This window comes from Salvelinus fontinalis, chromosome 42, assembly GCF_029448725.1.
Source record: "Salvelinus fontinalis isolate EN_2023a chromosome 42, ASM2944872v1, whole genome shotgun sequence".
Taxonomy (NCBI): Eukaryota; Metazoa; Chordata; class Actinopteri; order Salmoniformes; family Salmonidae; genus Salvelinus; species Salvelinus fontinalis.
The window spans coordinates 9,450,689-9,476,530 of record NC_074706.1 but is presented as its reverse complement, the minus strand read 5'-3'; the positions used below and the strand labels follow the sequence as shown (position 1 = coordinate 9,476,530).

General features: G+C 44.1%; 1 protein-coding gene across 4 annotated transcripts in view; it reads right to left on the bottom strand.

Annotated features, from left to right (window-relative positions):
• The window catches only part of LOC129841318 (glycine receptor subunit alpha-3-like), a 109,273-nt gene extending 84,509 nt beyond the window's left edge, over nt 1-24,764 (bottom strand). For 2 of the 4 annotated variants that reach the window (XM_055909532.1, XM_055909534.1), the window contains exon 1: nt 24,265-24,733. In XM_055909532.1, the coding sequence (XP_055765507.1) occupies nt 24,265-24,335 (71 nt within the window). In that variant the 5' untranslated portion in view covers nt 24,336-24,733. Of the gene's footprint in view, nt 1-24,264 lie in introns of all 4 variants that reach the window. The other 2 variants (XM_055909533.1, XM_055909535.1) reach the window with 2 other exon arrangements.
• Nucleotides 24,765-25,842: the final 1,078 nt, after the last annotated feature.

Genomic DNA, 25,842 nt, shown 5'->3' with positions numbered 1-25,842 from the left:
ATTTGGTTAGGTCAGGGTGTGATGTGGGGTGGGCATTCTATGTTTTGTTTTCTAGGTTTCTGTATTTCTATGTTTTGGCCGGGTATGGTTCTCAATCAGGGACAGCTGTCTATCGTTGTCTCTGATTGAGAATCATATTTAGGCAGCCTTTTTTCCCACCTAATGTGTGGGTAATTATTATTTTCCGTGTGCACCTCGGTTGCGTCACGTTCATTGCTGTTTACTTGTTTGTTTTTGTTTGTTAAGGTTTCACTCCTATTAAACAATGTGGAACGACATGCACGCTGCGCCTTGGTTGATTTATGACAGGGAGGTTGAGGATAGCGAGCGTGACAGATTCTCCCATTCTTCTCTGCAGATCCTCTCAAGCTCTGTCAGGTTGGATGGGGAGCGTTGCTGCACAGCTATTTTCAGGTCTCTCCAGAGATGTTCGATCAGGTTCAAGTCCGGGTTCTGGCTGAGCCACTCAAGAACATTCAGAGACTTGTCCCGAAGCCACTCCTGCGTTGTCTTGGCTGAGTGCTTAGGGTTGTTGTCCTGTTGGAAGGTGAACCTTCGCCCCCAGCCTGAGTGCTCTGTAGCAGGTTTTCATCAAGGATTTCTCGGTACTTTACTCCGTTAATTTTTCACTCGATCATGACTAGTCTCTCAGTCCATGTCGCTGAAAAACATCCCCACAGCATGATGCTGCCACCACCATGCTTCACCGTCCAGATGGTACCAAGTTTTCTCCAGACGTGAACCTTGGCATTCAGGCCAAAGAGTTCAGTCTCGGTATCCTCAGACCAGAGAATATTTGCCTTTTGGCAAACTCCAAGCATGCTGTCATGTGCCTTTTACTGAGGAGTGGCTTCCGTCTGGCCACTCTACCATAAAGGCCTGATTGGTGGAGTGCTGCATAGATGGTTGTCCTTCTGGAAGGTTCTCCCATCTCCACATGCAAAGTTGTCATCAAGGCAAAGGGTGGCTACTTTGAAGAATCTAAAATATAACATATATTTTGATTTGTTTAAAACTTTTTTTGTAACGACATGAGTCCATATGTTTTCTATTTCATAGTTTTGATGTCTTCACTATTCTACTACTTATTCTACAATGTAGAAAATAGTAAAATAAAGAAAATCCCTTAAATGAGTAGGTGAGTCCAAACTTTTGACTGGTACTATATATACCCTTGTTATTGTTGTTTTATTGTGTTACTAAATGAACATAAGTTTAAAAAAGTAATTATTTTCTTCACTCTTTTTCCCTTAAACTGCAGTATTGGTTAGGGTTTGTAAGTAAGCATTTCACGGTAAGGTCTACACCTGTTGTATTCGGCACGTGACAAATACAATTTGATTTGATCACAATGTTCTCTACTCTTCTCTCATATAGTATGCAGTATGATTCCCTATGACACTAGTAAATAGGACAGAGCAGCACAGCTCAGCACTATATGGAACATTTGAAGGCAAAACAATAGAGGACGGACATGAAAAATACATAACAATGAATAAATCATCACCTCCCATTGGATGAGCTTTGTTTTGGTTGAAAGTAGGACTTTCGAAGCCCATGCTGTGTCGTTGATGTGAACTGTCAAATGAAGCTCAATCCAAATTGTTCTCTCTGTTTCAGCACCGCGCAGGGGGTCCGGGTCAGTTTGTCACAGGAGAACACGTCAAAATCATAAATCCGCCAAATTTAGATGCTTGGTCTAGATGTACAGTGCCTTCAGAGAGTATTCACACCACTTGAGTTAATCCACATTTTGTTATGCTACAGCCTGAATTCAAAATTAATCAAAGCGTTTTTTTTTCTTTCACCGATCTACACACAATAAATACCCTGTAATGACAAAGTGAAAATGTGTTTTTAGATATTTTTCCTAATTTATTAAAAATGAAAAACAGAAATGTCTTATTTACATAAGTATTCACAACCCTGAGTCAATACTTTGTAGAAGCACTTTTGGCAGTGATTACAGCTGTGAGTCTTTCTGGGTAAGTCTCTAAGAGATTTCCACACTTGGATTGTGCAATACTTGCCCATTATTCTTTTCAGAATTCTTCAAGCTCTCTCAAATTGGTTGTTGAACATTGCTAGACAACCATTTCAGGTCTTGCTGTAGAATTTCAAGCAGATTTAAGACAAAACTGTAACTAGGCCACTCAGGAACATTCACTGTCTTCTTGGTAAGCAAGTGAGTGTAGATTTGGCCTTGTGTTTTAGATTATTGTCCTGCTGAAAGGTGAATTCATCTCTCAGTGTCTGGTTGAAAGCAGACCGAACCAGGTTTTCCTCTAGGATTTGCCTGTGCTTAGCTCCATTCCATTTATTTTTTATCCTGAAAAAATCCCCAGTCCTTAACATTTACAAGCATACCCATAACATGACGCAGCACTATGCTTGAAAATATGGAGAATGATACTCAGTAATGTGTTGTATTGGATTTGCCAGTGACAAAAACTCTCAATTTAAACCATTTTAAAAATTCGGGCTGCAACACAACAAAATGTGGAAAAAGTCAAGGGGTGTTGAATAAATTCTGAAGGCACTGTAGGTGGTGTGTCATACCAAGTACATTGAGTATGCCCAAATACACCACCCACGTCTACTGACGAGCACCCAGAAAGCAGCTTCCAGATCAAAGGTGAGAGACAGTCCCCAAAAGTCAACATCTTATCTGTCCGTCTAATGACATTGTTGGGATTTGGCTGTGTACATACCAATAGTGACTAAATATACAGTATCCACACTCCGCAGGATGTCATTTAGAAAGAGATATCAGTCTCAAGTACACATACTACAAGAAAAGTACAGGGTGCCAGGCTTATGAGTGAAACCATCGTGTAACCAAAAAACAATGGTAGAGGGATTAGGAAATATGGACCTGGAATAGCATCAACCCTCAGCAACAACCCTCTGTTCTCTCCTCAGCGTCTACTTCGACCACTGACATCATCTCTTCAGTAACAGATCTCATTTCACCCAGATAACGGAGCACAATTCACTAAGCTGACAGCTTGCTAATGGGGGACAATAAATTGCTCACAACCACAAAATACATGTAGTGATAGCCTGCTAGGCTAGCTAACTCAAGACCTTTTTAAAATCACCTGTCACTGTTGACGGTAAGTGGGCTGTCAGCATTAGGTACACGCACGCACGCGCACACGCACACGCACACACACAGTCAACGCCAAATAGAAAAGCCATTCACTACACACAAATAGGTTATAACTGAGGTTGTATAGCGTGCAAACGTAATATGCGATATGGGCTTCATACAGCAATACATTCTCCCATTTCCTGTTTACTGTCTGGGTCTTTGTCTGTGTCTGATGGAATGTCAATAGCTGTATATTACGTTCACACATGAGAGTAGCACTAACAATGCCCAATATCTTATATCGTCTGGAAGGCACTACTTAGGTTTTATTTCTCCTACCAAAGGTATTTTGGCAAGGGTTAATTACACAAATTCAATTCCCTTTCCCTGTAAATTACATTTAATTTAATTAATATTCCAGGCCAGTCATTGAATTCAGATCATTCAATTCCTCTCAATTTCAATGTTAGTTAAATTCCAGGAATTAAATTCCCAATTTATTTTTTTTCCCCCAACAATTTCACAAATTCCAATTCCAATGCAGTAATTACATTAACTGGGAAATGTACAAATATTGAGTTCCCAAATCAATTAAATTCCAAAGTAACGTTTTTTCAATTTCAATTCAAACAGTCCAAACAGTCTAGTTACAATTAATTTCCAATTTCATAACTTCAAGATAGTTGAAATTCAAAATTGAATTCAAAGTAAATTCTCGACTTCATGAGTGAATTCCTTAATTGAATTTAAGTTTCCAATTAAATGTAAATTGACCCCAACCCTGATATTGGCATTGCCTATAGGGCAAATCCAGATGCATCCCTCTACTCCGCTTGGTTGCTTTCTTCCACACACAAGACTGCTCTTGCTTTTTAAATCTCTCAGCTCAACATCTTGAATTTCGCATTGATTCCAAAACAAAGGGCTGTCAGTCACTATAATTACAGGTTAAATATAACGATTAAACCCCACACTATTGGACAATTGCATGTTCTGTCTGCGTGAATTACACACACGCACACGCACACGCACACGCACACGCACACGCACACACACACACACACACACACACACACACACACACACACACACACACACACACACACACACACTTCCCTGTGTGTGGCCTCCAGTCTCTTCTTCTCTTCCCTTGACTGGCTATTACAATGACTGCGTGAATCTGCCTGACCAGATGTTTGATGTATTGCTGTAAAGTTGACATGCATAAGGCGATGACCTAGGATTGATGAACCTAACGAGATCTTTGTGTAAACACTTTTTTTGATCCCCTTGAGGCTTGATTACTTCTTGAATCCAAACTGCCAATTTTGACCCATGTCATTTTGGCCCCTAACAGCATTAGTCACTGATCGGGTTGCTTAGGTGAGTTATTGGATGGTAGTACTGTACATTGGAAGGGCAGGGCCAAGCTTCAATTGTTTTCAGGAAATCAATATTTAGCTTTTTTTGAAGGGTCACACACGCACACACGTAATCCACACACACTCCGAGAGCCTCCAACTCAGCAATACATATTCAAACCCTGAGAGCCTCCAACTCTGCAAGACATCTTCACACACCCTGAGTCTCCCACGATGCACTACATCTTCACACACCCTGAGAGCCTCCAACTCTGCAAGACATCTTCACACACCCTGAGTCTCCCACGATGCACTACATCTTCACACACCCTGAGAGCCTCCAACTCTGCAATACATCTTCACACACCCTGAGAGCCTCCAACTCTGCAATACATCTTCACACACCCTGAGAGCCTCCAACTCTGCAATACATCTTCACACACCCTGAGAGCCTCCAACTCTGCAATACATCTTCACACACCCTGAGAGCCTCCAACTGTGCAGTATATCTTCACAAATGCACATGAAACATAAGGGATTCCTTCGAGTCATGCAGACTTGGCTGAGACCTGAAGACTTGTGTTAGCTTCCCCATTGAATTCCCTGGCTTTAGGTCAACAGGCTCACACAGTGTGGCTCACAGACAACCCGGTTCAAAACCAGTCGGGCACACACTCAAACATAGTCACTCAAGCCCTCCCAATCTCTCACACACACTTCATTTAATCCATTTACTTAATGCTTCCACATCTGTCTGAAATATATCTGTCTGCACAATAGACTGTGTGTATGTGTGTGTGTGTGTGTGTTTGACTGAGGCTCCACAACATCAATACCAACCTCAGCCAGTCGAGCGATCAATCCACCATCCAGGACTGATGGGCTCCCTGGGACATCGATATAGAGCACGACTCACTGCCATCATATCTCTGACAATTTAATATCCTCTTCTACAGCACGTTAGCCTCACATCAACCATCTGAGGCAGAAAACACAGATCTAATCGTACCAGGACTGAAGACAAATATAGACTAGAGTCCATTGCCTTGATACTGTGACAAGTCTTCCGTTAGGCTGTTTGGTGGTGAGAGAGCGATAGAGAGGCAGAGAGGTAGAGAGAAAGAGAGAGAGAGAAGCTCTTCAGATGTACTGTATCGAGTGAATTCGAGTGAAATGTCCATGATGTCTGATGTCAGAAAGATCTTTCATAGTGATAAAGAGAGTGAAGGGGACATGTGTTACATGGCTGTCTCTACTGTAGTACCTCTCTTATCTGGCCTCTTCAGAACACTGCAGGTAATAAAAGACGGCAGGTAATAAAAGGCAGTGCATGTCTAACCTCCCACATGAAAAAATACTACAGTTTACTATTGAATACTACAGTACTACTAGTAAACTGTAGAATACTATACTGCACATTGTAGTATCCCTCGATCATGTGTAGCACTTACTATAGCATATTCTAGTATACTGTAGAATACTATGGTAAATACTACAGTATTATCCACCAAAAAAACACTGTAGTAAATACTACAGTTGTCAGCAAAAACATTAATGTTTTTTTAACTATAGTAAATACTACAGTATATAAATAGCATATACCCTACCCTACCCATCCCCTCACCATATCCCAATGTGTGCCACACATGAGTGAGAAACCTACATATATTGTGTTCCCTACATGTTATAGGAAAGAGCAGAAGCTCTGAACTATCCATTCAGACCAGGCCCCCAGTGTACAGTCTGGAGTGTGAAGTCACAAGCTCTGCTGGCCGGCTACTGTGTAGTAACCTAGCAGGGCCAAAATCCCGGGTCTGCCCTAGAAAGCATGTGAAATTATGCATGTAAATTACCATCGCCAGAATGGGCAAAGAAAATAATTTTGACGCCGTTTTGGCCTCTAAAATGTGTTTATTTTGATCAAGTTCGATTATTTTAAAGTTTGATTTATTTTTTAAGTTCGCTGCAAGTCGAGATATTTAACTAAATAGTGATCCATTCTGACTACTACATTTGTCGCCACACGGGCCCTCATGCACGCTCTTTGCACGTGTTTCTCAGGCTGGATGAAAACAACTACATCGACCATGATCCTTTGCTAGTTATAGCCACTTTGGTGCCATTCAGCCCCATTCAACAATATGGCACGCTTCAAATTTAAATACTTAATGTGCCATCAGGAGTTTTCCATATGAATACATGGATGACGTCAGCGCTATCATTCAATCAAATCAAATGTTTATATATGTCATACGCGCCGAATACAACAGGTGTAGACCTTACAGTGAAATGCTTACTTACAAGCCCTTAACCAACAATGCTTTAAAATATATAATAATAATTAAACAGCAGCAGTAAAATAACAAGCGAGGCTATATACAGGAGGTACCGGTACAGAGTCAATGTGGAGGCTATATATAGGGGGTACCGGTACAGAGTCAATGTGGAGGCTATGTACAGGGGGTACCGGTACAGAGTCAATGTGCAGGCTATATACAGGGGGTACCGGTACAGAGTCAATGTGGAGGCTATATACAGGAGGTACCGGTACAGAGTCAATGTGGAGGCTATATACAGGAGGTACCGGTACAGAGTCAATGTGGAGGCTATATATAGGGGGTACCGGTACAGAGTCAATGTGGAGGCTATGTACAGGGGGTACCGGTACAGAGTCAATGTGCAGGCTATATACAGGGGGTACCGGTACAGAGTCAATGTGGAGGCTATATATAGGGGGTACCGGTACAGAGTCAATGTGGAGGCTATATACAGGGGGTACCGGTACAGAGTCAATGTGGAGGCTATATACAGGGGGTACCGGTACAGAGTCAATGTGGAGGCTATATACAGGGGGTACCGGTACAGAGTCAATGTGGAGGCTATATACAGGGGGTACCGGTACAGGGTCAATGTGGAGGCTATGTACAGGGGGTACCGGTACAGAGTCAATGTGCAGGCTATATACAGGGGGTAACGGTACAGAGTCAATGTGGAGGCTATATACAGGGGGTACCGGTACAGAGTCAATGTGGAGGCTATATACAGGGGGTACCGGTACAGAGTCAATGTGCAGGCTATATACAGGGGGTAACGGTACAGAGTCAATGTGGTTAGTTGAGGTAATTGAGGTAATATGTACATGTAGGTAGCTGTTCAGGAGTCTTACGGCTTGGGGGTAGAAGCTGTTAAGAAGCCTTTTGGACCTAGACTTGGCGCTCCGGTACGCTTGCCGTGCGGTAACAGAGAGAACAGTCTATGACTTGGGTGGCTGGAGTCTATTTTTAGGGCCTTCCTCTGACACCGCCTGATATAGAGGTCCTGGATGGCAGGAAGCTCGGCCCCAGTGATGTACTGAGCCGTACGCACTACCCTCTGCAGTGCCTTGCGGTCGGAGGCCGAGCAGTTGCCATACCAGGCAGTGATGCAACCAGTCAGGATGCTCTCGTTTGTGCAGCTGTATAACCTTTTGAGGATCTGAGGACCTATGCCAAATCTTTTCAGTATCCTGAGGGGGAATAGGTTTTGTTGTGCCCTCTTCACGACTGTCTTAGTGTGTTTGAACCATGATAGTTTGTTGGTGATGTGGACACCAAGGAACTTGAAGCTCTCAACCTGTTCCACTGTAGTCCACAATCATCTCCTTTTTCTTGATCACGTTGAGGGAGAGGTTGTTGTCCTGGCACCACATGACCAGGTCTCTGACCTCCTCCCTATAGGCTGGCTCATCGCTGTCGGTGATCAGGCTTACCACTGTTGTGTCATCGGCAAACTTAATGATGGTGTTGGAGTCGTGCCTGGCCATGCAGTCATGAGTGAACAGGGAGTACAGGAGGCGACTGAGCACGCACCTCTGAGGGGCCCCCATGTTGAGGATCAGCGTGACGGATGTGTTGTTACCTACCCTTACCACCTGGGGACGGCCCGTCAGGGTGTCCAGGATCCAGTTGCAGAGGGAGGTGTTTAGTCCCAGGGTCCTTAGCTAAGTGATGAGCTTTGAGGGCACTATGGTGTTGAACGCTGCGCTGTAGTTAATAAACAGCATTCTCACATAGGTGTTCCCTTTGCCCAGGTGGGAAAGGGCAGTGTTGAGTGCAATCAAGATTGCATCATCTGTGGATCTGTTGGGGCGGTATGCAAATTGGAGTGGATCTAGGGTTTCTGGGATAATGGGATAATGGGATAATGGTATTGATGTGAGCCATGACCAGCCTGTGGACGTCGGGCCCTCATACCACCCTCATGGAGTCTGTTTCTGACCGTTTGAGCAGACACATGCACATTTGTAGCCTGCTGGAGGTCATTTTGCAGGGCTCTGGCAGTGCTCCTCCTTGCACAAAGGCGGAGGTAGCGGTCCTGCTGCTGGGTTGTTGCCCTCCACGTCTCCTGATGTACTGGCCTGTCTCCTGGTAGCGCCTCCATGCTCTGGACACTACGCTGACAGACACAGCAAACCTTCTTGCCACAGCTCGCATTGATGTGCCATCCTGGATGAGCTGCACTACCTGAGCCACTTGTGTGGGTTGTAGACTCCGTCTAATGCTACCACAAGAGTGAAAGCACCGCCAGCATTCAAAAGTGACCAAAACATCAGCCAGGAAGCATAGGAACTGAGAAGTGGTCTGTGGACACCACCTGCAGAACCACTCCTTTATTGGGGGTGTCTTGCTAATTGCCTATAATTTCCACCTTTTGTCTATTCCATTTGCACAACAGCATGTGAAATTTATTGTCAATCAGTGTTGCTTCCTAAGTGGACAGTTTGATTTCACAGAAGTGTGATTGACTTGGAGTTACATTGTGTTGTTTAAGTGTTCCCTTTATTTTTTTGAGCAGTGTATATACGACAGTATTTTTCCTACAATATTTCAACTGCAGTAAACTTAATACAGTATACTACAGTAAAGTCTACAAAAACATTTCAGTGAATACTACTGTAGTATTTATACCATAGTATACTATAGTATTTTTCCCATGTGGGCTGGTAGTGATTTAAGGTCTTTCATCTCTGTCTTTGTTCACACCCTAGAGGGGGGGAATTGACTTCAGCTGTGTGCTTTTGAGGGGATTTGAGCGCATTACAACAGGTGCTAGACTATGATGACTTATAATAGTGTAGTTACTATCTATTAAGGCTAGCATGACGTTTTGTGTAGCTTATGCCAAATGATTTGCAAATGGTGTATTTTCAACGGGTCATCACGAAAATATATCTATCACAAACCAACTAAGTTGTGAAGAAGTTGTTTTTTTTCATTCCTACTTGTCTCTACAGTAACATTAAGTTCATATTGAAACGAAAAAACCATCACTGCGTAGCTCGAGGACCCCAAAGAGCAACAACTGCAGTATAATGCATTTATGTTGACAGAAACTCACAATAATGACTTGAGTAAACTCAATATGTGCATGGAAAACTTTCGCGTCAATATCTCTCTCAGTGAGTTTATTTATTTTCAGAGTCAACCCACATGATGAGCAGGTTGTCTCAGAAATGACTCACAGCTATTGATTAATTTCTTTAATAAACATAAAGCCACACGAATACAAACCACCCCCTAGTCTTATTGCCATAGCGATGCTCTAGTCTCTCTAGCCTAGTGATACACAGTCAAAAAATGATTCCTTGTGAAGTCTAATTGTTACCAGGTATATTTAAAGCCTTCCTCCAGATCCTTGCTTCCTTCTCATCCCCTGCATAGCAGGCTCACACTAAACTCCTCTCGGGCTTTACCCACCTTGTTTTCAGTGCCTGTCAAATGCACAGCGCGATTCACCATTCCAATATAACGCCAGTTTGACTGCCGCCTCAACCACAGAAGAAGAAGCCATTCAGATCTGCTCCAGCGGGGTATAATACATATTATGGTGGGGAAAAGATTTGGGATTATGTGATAATTGTTTCTATATATCTAAGACTTCTTATATGCAGGAAAAAGGTTCATATCATTCAGCAAGCCAAAGAGATATCCAGTCTGAGAGACAAATAGTATGTGACGTCGTATTGTGGTCGTAAAATACTGCCTTCTCTTTCCCTTAGCTCCAGCCAGGCCTCTCCCTCGTCTGATTACAATGACTAGTGACAAAACAGCGGGCCTTCGCTGGCATTTCTCATCATCTGCGACGTGTTCTCCTCTCCGGAGTGTCATTTTGTACTCTTGTTCCCACAAGGACATTACAATGAGGGTTGTGCCTGTCACACACACACGCGCATGCACAAAGACACACATACAATAAGATGCAAACACGCTGAGTCGACACTAGGCTGACACTGGGCCGACCCTCCAACCACTCAGGCAACATGCCAGCATGGCCAGCGGTGCCCGATGACCTCTTGACCTTGCATCATTCCCCCTTGCCCCCTGTGTCACCCCTGCGTGTCACTGAGGGTTACGGACGAAGGGGATGACAACTCAAGGGGGGTGACACCGGACTGGCCTGTCTCTCACAAGAGAACGCGACAGGCTGCAGCTCAGCTGTTTGGGATTCGCTCAAATGGCAGAGTCACAGGCAGAGCCATGGGTAAAGAGACGGCTGCGGAGTGGCACGACATGATTATTTTGGGCTAACCGTCTGGCCCTTTCGCTTGCTTGCTCAGTCGCTCACTGACCCTGCCTCCTCGGGTCATGCAGCTGTATGGAAGTAGAAAATAAAAAACTACCCAGGTTGGGTTAGTTTCCATTGTTTTCTAGTATCTTTGTAGGATTCATATAACAAGTTGCCAGGAGAACTGATTCAGTGTCCAGGTCACTCTGTTTCTAAAAACTAAAGGGGGAAATAAAGGTCTGTTTGGGAATGTTTTGGCAGTGTGCCATATGACAAAGCCCAGTATGTATGTGTGTGTGTGTATGTATGTATGTGTGTGTGTGTTCAGTGCAGCCATGACTGACCCTGACTCACTGTTGATGTGCTCACTCAGTCAACTCAGTAGGCCACTGAACACTGGGCTATACACTCTACCACTTGGTTACCTACAGAACACAGAGGGGTTGAATCACTGTCAACAGGAAGACATGTCCTCTGTCGAAAGAGGGGCTTTCTTCGACTTAATACTAACATTGTTCCTGTATTTGTCTCCAATTTCTACACGGGTGAGTTGGGTTTAAATGAGCTAAGGCGTTATTAACCTCTTTATGTCAAAACCATCATGAATCCTGTTATCTTAAGAACACAATGTTTATTTCATTAAAATAGTGTTTCATCATAATAATTCAAGAAGAAAAGGTGGAGTTTTGCATCATTACAAATTCCGACACACACACACACACACACACACACACACACACACACACACACACACACACACACACACACACACACACACACACACACACACACACACACACACACACACACACACACACACACACACAGTGCATTTGGAAAAGTATTCAGACCCCTTGACTTTTTCATATTTTGTTACGTTTTACAGCCTTATTCTAAAAAATTGAATAATGACAAACCAAAAACAGGTTTTTAGAAACTACAATATAAAATTTACAGCAGTATTCAGACCATTTACTCAGTACTTTGTTGAAGCACCTTAGGCAGCGATTACAGCCTTCAAGTCTTCTTGGGTATGACGCTACAAGCTTGGCACACCTGTATTTGGGGAGTTTCTCCCATTCTTCTCTGCAGATCCTCTCAAGCTCGTCAGATTGGATGGGGAGCTTCACTTCACAGCTATTTTCAGGTCTCTCCAGAGAAGTTTGATTGGGTTCAAGTCTGGGCCCTGGCTGGGGCTCTCAAGAACATTCAGAGACTTGTCCAGAAGCCACTCCTGCATTTTCTTGGCTGTGTGCTTAGGTTCTTTGTCCTGTTGGAAGGTGAACCTTCACCCCAGTCTGAGGTCCTGAGCGCTCTGGAGCAGGTTTTCATCAAGGGTCTGTCTGTACTTTGCTCCGTTCATCTTTTCCTCGATCCTAACTAGTCTCCCATTCCCTGCAGTTGAAAAACATACAAACAGCATGATGCTACCACCACCATGCTTCACCATAGAGAAGCCAAGTTTCTTCCAGACGTGACCCTGACCAAGAACCTTCTCCCCCAATTGCTCAGTTTGGCCAGGTGGCCAGCTCTAGGAAGAGTCTTGGTGGTTCCAAACATCTTCCATTTAAGAATGATGGAGGCCACTGTGTTCTTGGGGACCTTCAATGCCACAGACATTTTTTGGTACCCTTCCCCAGGTCTGAGTCTCGAAACAATCCTATCTCGGAACTCTACGGACAATTATTTCAACCTCATGTCTTGTTTTTTCCTGTGACATGCACTGTCAACTGTGGAACCTTATATAGACAGGTGTATGCCTTTCCAAATCATGTCCAATCAATTGAATGTATCACAGGTGGTCTCCAATCAAGTTGTAGAAACATCTCAAGGATGATCAATAGAAACAGGATGTACCTGAGCTCAATTTTGAGTCTCATAGAAAAGGGTTTGAATAATTATGTAAATAAGGTATTTCTGTTTTTATTTTATTTTTAAAATCGAAAAAATCTAAATACCAGTTTTTGCTTTGTCATTATGGGGTATTGTGTGTAGACTGAGAAAAAAATTATAATTTTAGAATAAGGCTGTAAAGTAACAAAAAGTGGAAAAAGTCAAGGGGTCTGAATACTTTCCGAATGCACTGTGTATTCATATATATATATATATATGTATTGTGTGTGTGTGTGTGTGTGTGTGTGTGTGTGTGTGCGTGTGTGTGTGTGTGCGTGTGTGTGTGTGCGTGTGTGTGTGTGCATGCATAGCATTAGCATTAAGCTAGTGCTGCCATGCAGTGAAATCAGGCCTGAATGTTTCTGCTCCAGATCCTCCATAGCTCTGAGATAACTTAAATAAACAGAGTTTTAAGCAGCTTACTAGGCCAGCTAGCTGCTTCTGCTTTGCTTCGGATTTCCAGAGGCAGCTCTGAAGATTTTCACCCAGCGAAAAGACAGAGAGAGGGAGAGACAGGGGGAGAAAGAGAGGGAAAATAACTTCAAGAAAGAAAAGAGCGTTGGGGCAACGAGCGACGCGTCCAGCAAACGTCATCAATAACTCAACACTTCCCCTCCTTAAACTATCTGTTAAAATACACGCCAGTGACACAAGGCCGACGGAGGGGGGAAGAAGGGAGCGGATCGAGTTAAAGACCCCCACATTCTCCCCTCTCTCTTCGCAGAGAGAGTTATTACTGAGAGTCAGAGAGCCAGCAGCATCAAGCGTACTGCTTCTATGTGCTAATGTAGTCAATGGTAGAACATAATGGATATGTCCCTAAGTAGGGCAAATCGGACACTGAAAAACATATAATGGAATTGTCCCAAAGCACACATTCAAGTAGAGTTAGAATGGCAGAGCCTCTGCTGAAGCATAGAAACTATGAGTTAGCGCGATACATAAAAATCCGTTATAGAATTCTCCCAAAGCACACCTGGAAGTATAGCTACAGTATAATGGAGCAGAGGAACTATGGCTGGGCCCTGGTCAAAAGAAGTGCACTATATACGGAATAGACCAAGACTATAAATGAGGAGTTATCTGTGCCCTGGCGGGTAGGGTAGATGCCCGCCTCATGCACCTTGCCCTGCACCCGGAACATTCCGCTCCAGCAAGCAGCCAGTGAGTCGCCCTATTTGGAGAGAGAGAGAGCACAGATGTGGTTTCACATCTGCCCTAGCATCATGTAGAGGGGGTGAGAAGACGTTTATATTGTCGTAGCCACTCATACATCAAGTACCATGCAGATGTATAGTTACTTAGCTATCTGTGTATCTCAGAGTTAAAGCTCAAGTAGGAAGAGGGAAATGTCCAACTGACTCAGACAGGCAGGCTCAAGGGAATGTACAGTAGCGAGCTGGTGTAGATCTGCAAGGCAAAAATCCATAGTGCCTCTTGTAAACCATCTCATGTTAACACAGGCCAAGTCAGTGAAACGAGCCATCAAGCAGACAGTTGCTCTTATTCCCCTTCTATCCAGAACCTTACATCACAGTCACATGTATCTCAAAGAAAACCATCCAGCTGCATACCAGTGCTTTAGATTAGAACATCCACTGGGACACCAGCCAGACTGTGTTGAAAGTGTTGTTAGTTCTATGGCAGCAGGCGGATATCTACCAGAGCTTCGATCATAACCACATCTTCAAACCTCCTTAAAGCTTTATAACAGTGCCTTAGAAGAGCCACTATCAGGCTTTGTGAGTGTTGGCAGTTCTTGCAGGCAGATATCTATCTTCCAGAGCTTATCTCCTGGGACGTGGTTGGTAGTTCTAGCAGGCAGATATCTATCTTCCAGAGCTTACCTCCTGGGATCTCCATGTCAGAGCACAGTGAGCTGCTGTGACATATTTTAAAACGGGTTGTTTGGATCCTGGAAGCCGATTGGTTGATAGCAGGGATGTATAGCACCACAATCCCCATATTATCCAGGTAATGCCTAACAGTTCCATTAGATTGATCAATGCGCATCCACTTTCCCACAGCCCCGGCAGTCAATTTATAAGCTTAATCTCCTGTGGAAAAAAGTGTCTAGACAATATTTCACCATGCTACTAGGCTAGCATTTGGTTTGCAACAGATTTGTCTAAACCTTGCTGTCTGCCTCTGACCTCTGGAACGATGTTGCAGTTTTGTTTGATCTCCACTGTGCCATGCATATGAACGTGACGAGACTGACAGCTTCTCTGATACACGCCAATTCATTTATCAGGATCATTAATGGATATATCCAAAGAATTGGCTGTCATTTCAGCTGCTTGGTGTGATTTAGTGGGCTAGCTAGCTAGCAAAGGAGAAGTAGCTAGCATGCATAGATAACGTGGTTGTTTAGCCACAAAACCGACGCGTGCGCAACTATGGGGAAAAACAGACAATTCGGTTTAGATTGTTTTATTTATTACATTTTTGCATTGTCTATATGCACACACACAGGACTCTACACACACACACACACACACACACACACACACACACACACACACACACACACACACACACACACACACACACACACACACACACACACACACACACACACACACACACACACACACATATATATCCTGATGCCTAGTCAGTATCTACCTCTATCGCTCCAGTATCCCTGCATATTGTAAATATGGTATTGGAACTGACCCTGTATATAGCGTCTTACTTTCTCGTGTCCTTATTATTATTATTTTTTTGTGTGTTTTTGTTCTACCTTGCTATTGTAGTGCTACATTGATATTGATCACTGCCTTGTTGGGTTTGGAGTTTGCAATGAAGGCATTTCACTGTACTTGTGCACGTGACATTAAAACTTGAAACATGTCAACTAGATTGTCTCCGATGTTTATTGAAAACATAAATACATTTGCACAATGAGCACTTGTTGTCTCTCAAGTACATCATTACAGTTGTTTGTTAGCTAGCTAGCGAATTTTGGCATATTAGCATAGACGTGACATCTGTCAAAACACTTCAAAACAAGTCATGGTAACAAGAAAAATATAAAACTAGCTGAAACGAACCACTTACGACTCCACACATTGCAGCTTCTTGTCATCGTCGCTCGTTATCAGGCCGTCCACAATCACAACAACACACGGCCTTCTGCCCCATTGAAGCACACGCATCAGTTTTGTGACGTTGTCAGCTAACCCTTCTATAGCTGCATGCCAGTGATTTGTTTAGCATAGCTACCCACGGCAAATAGAATGGATAGAATGAACAACCAGCCCATTTGGCTAACAACTTCACAATCTCAGAACTAACCACTGACTTTTGCCCGGACTATTTTGTATGGTGGAAAGATTCATTTACAAATGTATTCAATATAACAACATTTCTGAAAACATGTTGTTTGTCTTTTTTTATATGTGGACAACCATTTTATGAAAGCAATAAGGCCCAAGAAACAAGGAATTGTCGTGTGATAACTCCCACCTAAGGGCTGTAACACCCATCTAAGGGCTGTAACTCCCTCCTAAGGGCTTTAACTCCCTCCTAAGGGCTGTAACTCCCTCCTAAGGGCTGTAACTCCCTCCTAAGGGCTGTAACTCCCATCTAAGGGCTTTAACTCCCATCTAAGGGCTTTAACTCCCTCCTAAGGGCTGTAACTCCCTCCTAAGGGCTGTAACTCCCTCCTAAGGGCTGTAACTCCCTCATAAGGGCTGTAACTCCCATCTAAGGGCTGTAGCTCCCTCCTAAGGGCTGTAACTCCCTCCTAAGGGCTGTAACTCCCTCCTAAGGGCTGTAACTCCCTCCTAAGGGCTGTAACTCCCTCCTAAGGGCTGTAACTCCCTCCTAAGGGCTGTAACTCCCTCCTAAGGGCTGTAACTCCCATCTAAGGGCTGTAACTCCCATCTAAGGGCTGCAACTCCCTCCTAAGGGCTGTAACTCCCCTCTAAGGGCTGTAACTCCCTCCTAAGGGCTGTAACTCCCATCTAAGGGCTGTAACTCCCTCCTAAGGGCTGTAACTCCCATCTAAGGGCTGTAACTCCCTCCTAAGGGCTGTAACTCCCATCTAAGGGCTGTAACTCCCATCTAAGGGCTGTAACTCCCATCTAAGGGCTGTAACTCCCTCCTAAGGGCTGTAACTCCCTCCTAAGGGCTGTAACTCCCATCTAAGGGCTGTAACTCCCTCCTAAGGGCTGTAACTCCCTCATAAGGGCTGTAACTCCCATCTAAGGGCTGTAACTCCCATCTAAGGGCTGTAACTCCCTCCTAAGGGCTGTAACTCCCTCATAAGGGCTGTAACTCCCATCTAAGGGCTGTAACTCCCATCTAAGGGCTTCGCCTCGGGAGTCCCCAGGTTCTCATGCCTTATTGCTTACTGAAGACCCTGTCAGTCGTGTCCAGCACCTCGTCACAGGCCACTCACTCAATCGCCCTGATACAGAGGGTTGAGTCACTGTGTGTGTGAGTGTGTGTATGTGTTTGTGTGTGTAAGACACAACCAGGGTTATATGGGTAAGCAAGCCAGTGTGGCCACATTCATGACAACCAATAAAGTGCAGGGGCCACCCACATGACCAACTCAGACACACAGGAGCGCACACCATTCAAAACCAATTTCAATCCTTAGTGCTCACCACTTTTCCCCAAAACATTGGATTGATACACGCCTGTAAATACACTAGAGGAAAAAGTCTACGTCCCAAATTACACCCTATTCGTTCTTATAGTGAACTACTTTTGACATAGGGCTCTGATTAAAAGTAGTTCACTATAGTGAAAAGCTTGCCATTTGGGATGTAGGCTAATAAACTAAGGCTGTTTTTACAGAGACAGCCCAATTCTGATATTTTTTCCACTTATTGGTCTTTTGACCAATCACTTCAGATCTTTCCACATCAGATCTTTTTCAGAACCTGATCGGATTGGTCAAAAAGACCAAATTAAATCAAGTCACATTTTGTTACATCTCACATAGGTTAATAGACTAACAGTGAAATGCTTACTTACGGGCTCGATGCAGAGAGAAAGATTTCAAACATTATAGAACAAATAATAACACGAGGAATAAATCCACAATGAGTAACGATAACTTGGCTATATACATGGGGTACCAGTACCAAGTTGATGTGTAAGGGTACGAGGTAATTGAGATAGATATGTACATATAGGTAGGGGTAAAGTGACTAGGCAACAGGATAGATAATAAGCAGTAGCAGCAGTGTATGTCATGAGTCAAAAAAGTTAGTCCAGGTAGCTATTTGGTTAACTATTAACTATTGATCAGTCTTATGGCTTAGGGGTAGAAGCTATTCAGGGTTCTGTTGGTTCCAGACTTGGTGCATCAGTACCACTTGCAGTGCGGTTGCAGAGAGAACAGTCTATGACTTGGGTGGCTGGAGTCTTTGACCATTTTTGGGCCTCCTTCTGACACCGCCTGGTATAGAGGTGATGGACGGCAGGGAGCTCGGCGGGCCCCCGTGTTGAAGGTCAGCGTGGCGGAGGTGTTTGCCTACTCTCAGCACCTGGGGGTGGCCCGTCAGGAAGTCCAGGATCCAGTTGTAGGGGGAGGTGTTCGGTCCCAGGGTCCTTAGCTTAGTGATTGAACGGTGGGCTGTAGTCAATGAACAGCCTTCTCACATAGGTTCATTTTGTCAAGGTGGGAAAGGGCAGTGGGGAGTGCAATAGAGATTGCGTCATCTGTGGATCTGTATGCAAATTGGAGTGGGTCCAGGGTATCTGGGACGATGGCGTTAATGTGAGCCAGGACCAGCCATTTAAAGCATTTCATGGCTACAGATGTGAGTGCTACGGGGCGATAGTCATTTAGACAGGTTACCGTGACGTTCTCGGGCACATGGTCTATGGTGGTCTGCTTGAAACATGCAGGTATCACAGACTGGGTCAGGGAGAGGTTGAAAGTATCAGTGAAGACACTTGCTAGCTGGTCAGCGATAAGTGAAGAAAAGGCTATAGAATTGTGCTGCCTGTGGAAACGTAGCCAAAGAGATTGCAGATAATTGACACCAATTCCAGAGTCCCCGAGGGTTGCTCTGGCATTTACACTTAGAATTTTACACCAAATAGGAGTTGAATGGTTAAAGGTATCTTCCAGTCAACAACACATTACTGTACAGTATTACCATTGGTCAAAGCTCTGTTAGAAGAGATCCTCCAATACATGATGTTCTTATCAGCTGGAGGATGGGAAATGTACTCTCAAACAATGAGACACAGAGGAGTGGGAGGGATTGATATATTATACTGTTTTTGTTGCTAAAATCATGAGTCCTTGTTTGTCGTGAGTCCTCAATCCGTGAAGACGTCAGATAAACCTTAACCACCGCCACATCCTATAAAGCAGATAATACCACAGTCAGCCAGTTCATCCGTCCATCATCCATCTATCCATCCATCCATCCACATGTTCAATATCATCAACCTAGCAGATCTGATGAATAAAATATACTCCAAATTCACCGAAAGGAAGATCACCATAATGCCCTGAATGCTGAGAGTTACGGAAGAGCGAGAGACAGAGAGAGACAGAGAGAGACAGAGAGAGAGAGAGAGACAGACAGAGAGAGACAGAGACAGAGAGAGAGAGAGAGAGAGACAGAGAGAGACAGAGAGAGACAGAGAGAGACAGAGAGAGACAGAGAGAGACAGAGAGAGACAGAGAGAGACAGAGAGTTCCGCACTACAGCACAATAGAAACCTGACCTCTCAAACACCCCCACCTCTAACAGCAGCACATCTCCCTCTCGACACAGGACCTTAACGGTCTGTGCTGAATAGTAAAAGGAGAGAGATGAAGTCGAGTGACAGCAGTCAAGAAGGTGCTTCTTAGTGACCTCAGTATATTTGGCTGAGCATGGTGTTCGTTTGCAATACCAAAGCTGGGATTTGGTTTGATTTCCTGCATGGGACACTAAACATAATTACATGTTAAACTGCTAATCACTTTTGCGTAAAAAACATCTGCTAAATGACCATATTATATGATATTATCAGATTCAAGATTGAACAGGATCCCTCCAGTGGGCTCTCCCTATGATGTTTGACTCCTGCATTGGACACATGTATAAATATGACTAGGTGTTGAACTGTAAATCGTTTAGGATGAACGAGCATATCATCATTACCATATATGACAGTTTAAATAGGTTTCCTCCAGTATGCTCTCTCTGCGTGGTGTAGCCCGCCTGCGTGTGCCGCCCGCTGGTTGGCACGGTAACGCCCGGTGGGGCGTGGGAACACTCGCTGTTTACCCCAAAGATCATTTAGTAATCCCCACAGGGCAGGCACGTACAGAACAGCAGTGCACGTAAAACAGCGCATGTTAAACTGAACCCAGGGGGATGGATTGGAGGATACAAACAAACGTGTGTGTGTGTGTGTGTGTCCCAGTGAGGGCGGATAGACACACAGTAGATGCACACACCACATGGGTTTTGGTGACAATCATGTCAGATTATCCAACAGAGGATTTGGAGATTTAGACTCTTTGTTCTAAGTTAATGACTCACGAGGCTGGGCTGAAGAAGCCTAGCTGTTTGCGTTTATCAGTGATTTAGACTCTTTGTTCTATGTTAATGACTCACGAGGCTGGGCTGAAGAAGCCTAGCTGTTTGCGTTTATCAGTGATTTAGACTCTTTGTTCTATGTTAATGACTCACGAGGCTGGGCTGAAGAAGCCTAGCTGTTTGCGTTTATCAGTAATTTAGACTCTTTGTTCTATGTTAATGACTCACGAGGCTGGGCTGAAGAAGCCTAGCTGTTTGCGTTTATCAGTAATTTAGACTCTTTGTTCTATGTTAATGACTCACGAGGCTGGGCTGAAGAAGCCTAGCTGTTTGCGTTTATCAGTGATTTAGACTCTTTGTTCTAAGTTAATGACTCACGAGGCTGGGCTGAAGAAGCCTAGCTGTTTGCGTTTATCAGTGATTTAGACTCTTTGTTCTAAGTTAATGATTCACGAGGCTAGGCTGAAAAAACCTATCAGTTAGTGTTTATCAGTGTTCCCCAAACCTCTCTTCGGGAACACACAGGCATGTAGCTATACTTATTTGATGTGTTTCAGCACTGGTAGCCCTTGATTAGTTGAATCAGGTTCCAGTTGTGGAATAAATGAAATAAGTGGAACTGGCTGGGAGTAGGCTGACTCCAGGAGAGAGTTGGGAAACCCTGGTGTACATGAGTTACTCCCCAAAGTATAGTGACTGCCTGCCTAAACGTCCGCAGGGGGACACGAATGAGTTCAAGCATGAAATCCACAGTGAAATATTAAAAGCTCTGCTTTCTAAAAATCTCCCACCCAAAACTCCAGTCTGCCTGTAACATCCTCTCCCTCAGACTGCCATTTTGTAAGCAGTGCAGCAATGACATGGATTCAAAAAACAGATCCTATAAGAGCCCAATTGGAGGTCATTACACTTTGAGAAGCAGGACAACAGTCTTACAAGGCGAACTTCCAGCAGAGCAGAACCATATGTGAGATGCTATTCAAACATCCCTTTCTTGTAAGTAAGCATTTCACAGTAAGGTTCACACCTGTTGTATTCGGCGCATGTGACAAATACAATTTTATTTGATTTTATTTGAGTGCTAAAAATGGAATCCACTTCTTCTCCTGGCAGTGCTGCCCACCAGGTCACCTCTCTCTCTTCTCCCAGCCCTGGTATGATAGACAGCTTTATAGTGGAATACTACCTCTAAAATGGTGCCTACCAGGGCTTACCCCTACCCTCTTCACCATGCCCCTTGCCACCGACTCTACAACCCTGTCTGATGCCGCTTCAATGGTTTCTGACTCTTTGCTCATGTTGCTCCACATTGCCACGGTACAGGACAAGGGCTCTAGAGGAAAGCTAGCACCCCTCGCGGACCACAATGCCACAGTACAGGACAAGGGCTCTAGAGGAAAGCTAGCACCCCTCGCGGACCACAATGCCACAGTACAGGACAAGGGCTCTAGAGGAAAGCTAGCACCCCTCGCGGACCACAATGCCACAGTACAGGACAAGGGCTCTAGAGGAAAGCTAGCACCCCTCGCGGACCACAATGCCCGGCACAGTGCAAGCTTTGCAAACAGTAGGCCAGGTACCCAAGTGAAATGTCTCCCTTGACGTAGATCTATATGCCCAGCAAAACATAGACAGACTTCCTCAAAAATGTTTCATTTGCAAGTACATAGCTTGCCCGACACAGTGTGCAAAGAGTCCCTTTCGCCATTCAAGTGAAGTGACAAACCCACAGGGGAAAGTAAAGTGCTCCAACATGGACTGGCTGCTATGCAGGCCCAGAGTAATGAAGATGAGGGAGAACAGTGTTTAAAGCCTAGACCCCTCAACCAAGAATAAGCATCTGACCTATATATCCTCGGAATTCTAATTACACATATAATCTGTGTCCCAAACGGCACTCTATTCCCTACATAGTGCACTACTTTTGACCAGGGCGCAAAAGTAGTGCACAATGTAAGGAATAGGGACTCAGCCCATAGATAAACCCTATAGAAAACTCTCCAGTCTCCTTGGACTCTGAGCTGACACTAAACCAATACACATTGCAGTATGTGCCAGTCAGGGACATGGCAACAGGTATGGCCTGCATCCCAAATGGTACCCGATAGCCTAAATAGTGTACCACTTTTGACCGCTTACGGTGCCATTCGGGACACAGCCACGATATCAATAATTCAATACAGGGGGATGCCAGCGGAGGACCATTACTATCACAGACACATCACACCAGAATAATACGTTGCGTCGTTAAATAATGGAGGATGATCGACGGTGCATGTACGGGGCCTTTGAATGAGAAGACTTGTGTTGGTGGCGGTGATGCACGGCTTGAGTGGGATTAGACTTTTCAGCAATTGCATTACCTCTGTGGAGTTGTACTGTGCTTAGTTGAGAAGGACTCGGGGAAGGAATGAGAGCCGGAGAGAGTATTGAAGTGGGAAGAGAGTATTGAAGTGGGCGGGCTAGAGGTATCCTTAGAGAGAGAGAGTAGCTATTGAAAGGGGAGTCCAGCCCGCTTACAACGAATAAGATATTGCAACATGCCGCGTGTTTTGTAGAGATGAGTGGGCCCGACGGTTTGCTCTGTAGCTTAGCTGTTTGTCATGCCTGACATAATGTCAATTAACATGGCCCTATGAGGTGGGTAGACTGTCAAACTTGTTACACATGAACCAAACTGACATCTGAACACTGCACTTGAGCAAACATATGTGGAGCAGACATGTGTAGGTGATCATGTGTAACCTGCTCTCTAGATAGTAAGTAGACTTGGGCATGTGCTTGAGTTGTATCAACATGAAAAAGGCTTTTGTTGTATCTATCAATGTTTCTTGGACATATATATATATATATATATATATATATATATATATATATATATATATATATGAGAGAGAGAGAGAGAGAGAGAGAGAGAGAGAGAGAGAGAGAGAGAGAGAGAGAGAGAGAGAGAGAGAGAGAGAGAGAGAGAGATTGATTTAATATTAAAGACTTAATATTTTACCAAATCCAACACACCAGCCTCTCCAGCGAGTTGTATTACATAAAAAATGACCATGGCTGACTGGGACCATAATTGCACTATAAAGATTGCTTCTATGTGAGAAAGCTTATGTTACAACTTGATCTACATATACTTTCACTTTCACATCCAATAGCCCATAGTGTTTAATCGTTAATAACTGTCAATCATATAAGGTGTTGCATATATATAGAGAATCCTGCTCATTCGGATTGCATGCAAATATACAATTTCTTTGGATAATTCAAGTGGCTTTTTCTTTGATCCCGGCCCAGAAATCTATTCTATGAGATTTCTCGATAACGGCACCTGTTACTGAGAGAGTGAGAAGAGAAATCCTCGTCAGGATCAGATCAGCACACTGAGCATGCCGATCGAATTCCTGGAAAACGGGGATTTGAGAAATACGCAGGCAGTTCACAGGGTCTAAATTTAATACAGACAGAAATGTAATTCGTTTATCACGAATACTAAAGGGCGCGTGCATCATGATCGTACCGTTTCTCACTGATTTGTTGGGCAATGGCCAAAATCCCTCGCGGAAGGATTACCACATGTGTGTTTGTTGAGATAAGACATCATGCATAGATGACTCTCTTAGAGGCTTTTGTACTTGATATGATTCTTATATATATGTGCCTGTAGCCTAATCCCCAAATTTGAGAGGAAAATCCACTCCGTATTGAACGCTTCCAGTGTTTTAGGGTCATATAGCCTATTTGCATACCACTCAAATCATTGGCGCACTCAAGCACCTAACATTAATCAAACAGTTCGGGAACTTCAACAATCAGTGTGAGTAAATCAAGCCGCGTAATGTTGGCTGCTGCCGAACTCCCTTACCTTAGCAACACAGCTATTTCCCACGCGAAGAATCCCCATACAGCTACAGATTGTAGCCTTTTCCGCGTCATCTCAAGATTTGAGTTGCATATACATATACCCGGGAACGCCTCAGCTGCCTCTGTTCGCCACTTAGGGTAAGACTCTTGACTTTCAGCACCGTGGACAGTGCTCCAACTGATGTCGACTCAATTCAACACGCGGCAGGCTCGTGGCGCACGGTAAACGCAAACGCATAACAGTTTCGGAATCCCACATAATACTAATCGACTTCACTACTCATAACTGGACAGGTTTTACCGACCTAGCAACGACACCAACAAGAAAGCATAGTACATTCTGAAATGCGACTCTAAAGTATGAATACCAGTCATTTGGTGTAGCGCTCGGCAGCTGTACAGATTCTTGACACATTCACAGACATCTCAGCGGTCTTGGAGACCCGGGCATAGAGAGAGCCCGCCCCAGACGCGCGCGGCACCGGTGACTGACAGCGCATTATTCCACTCGCTCCTATAAATGTTCCAGCAGAGCCACGCCATAGCTTAAATTAGACAAGCACTGATGTGGAACATCATTACTGCATTAGCATCCCCCATCTCTCTCTCTGTTTCATTGACATATGTATCCAATTTGTTGTCATTTATTAGATGTTGCTCGTCGAGTTGCTGTCCAGATCAGCCTCATGTGTAAGCTATAGCAGCCATAGCTTACACATGACTACTTACTATTTTACACAGAATATTACAAAACAACAACATTGAATGTTATTCATGATTGCTTTCAAGTATCATTATGGATTACTGCATTATGCACAGCATCTCTACGGGTATGGTAATCAAACAATGTGAGTCTTGATAGTTGTCCACCGCTAAGACCATGAGCAAAGCGGTCAGGAAAGCTTAATAAATAAATAAATAGTACATTCATGGATTTTAGAACATGGACATTTCGTTTAGGATTACTGCTAGGGAATGTGACGTTTCAACCAAAGCTTACCTTCATATGAGTAATATGTCCGTTCATGTATACCATATTGAGAACATCAGTATGCATATGATATTATGTGTAAGGATGGGTCGGATCTGCACGCGCGCACACGGGATGACGAGTAACATTGTGAGTGAAAAAGGGGTGTATGATGCCAGGCTGATGGGGACTGGCAGTGTGGTGCCATGAGCAGGGTGTTCAGCACAGCTGGCTGGAGGTGGTTGCATCTGTGTGTGCTGAACTGTAGACACACACACATTCACAATCAAATGTAGTGTGCCATTTTTTTGTCAAACCGATCTGGAATCAGATGATAAGCAGGCATGGGGCAGCAGGCATGCACTCCAAGTTTAGCCTGCCGAACAGAGCACTCATGCAGTCAGACTATTTGGCCTGTCCCTGTCAGTTTGACATGCATTACCTTATGCGATCAAAAATGCAGTCTCTACACATGTGAAAATTGCTGTTAAACTGGGTTGAACCCTGATGTCCATAGAATGGTCTGTAATTATTTATTGATGTCACCAAGGTGATGGGGGTGATGGTGTTGAAGTGTAGTGTGGTCTAGTGCTGGTTCCTCAACAGCTG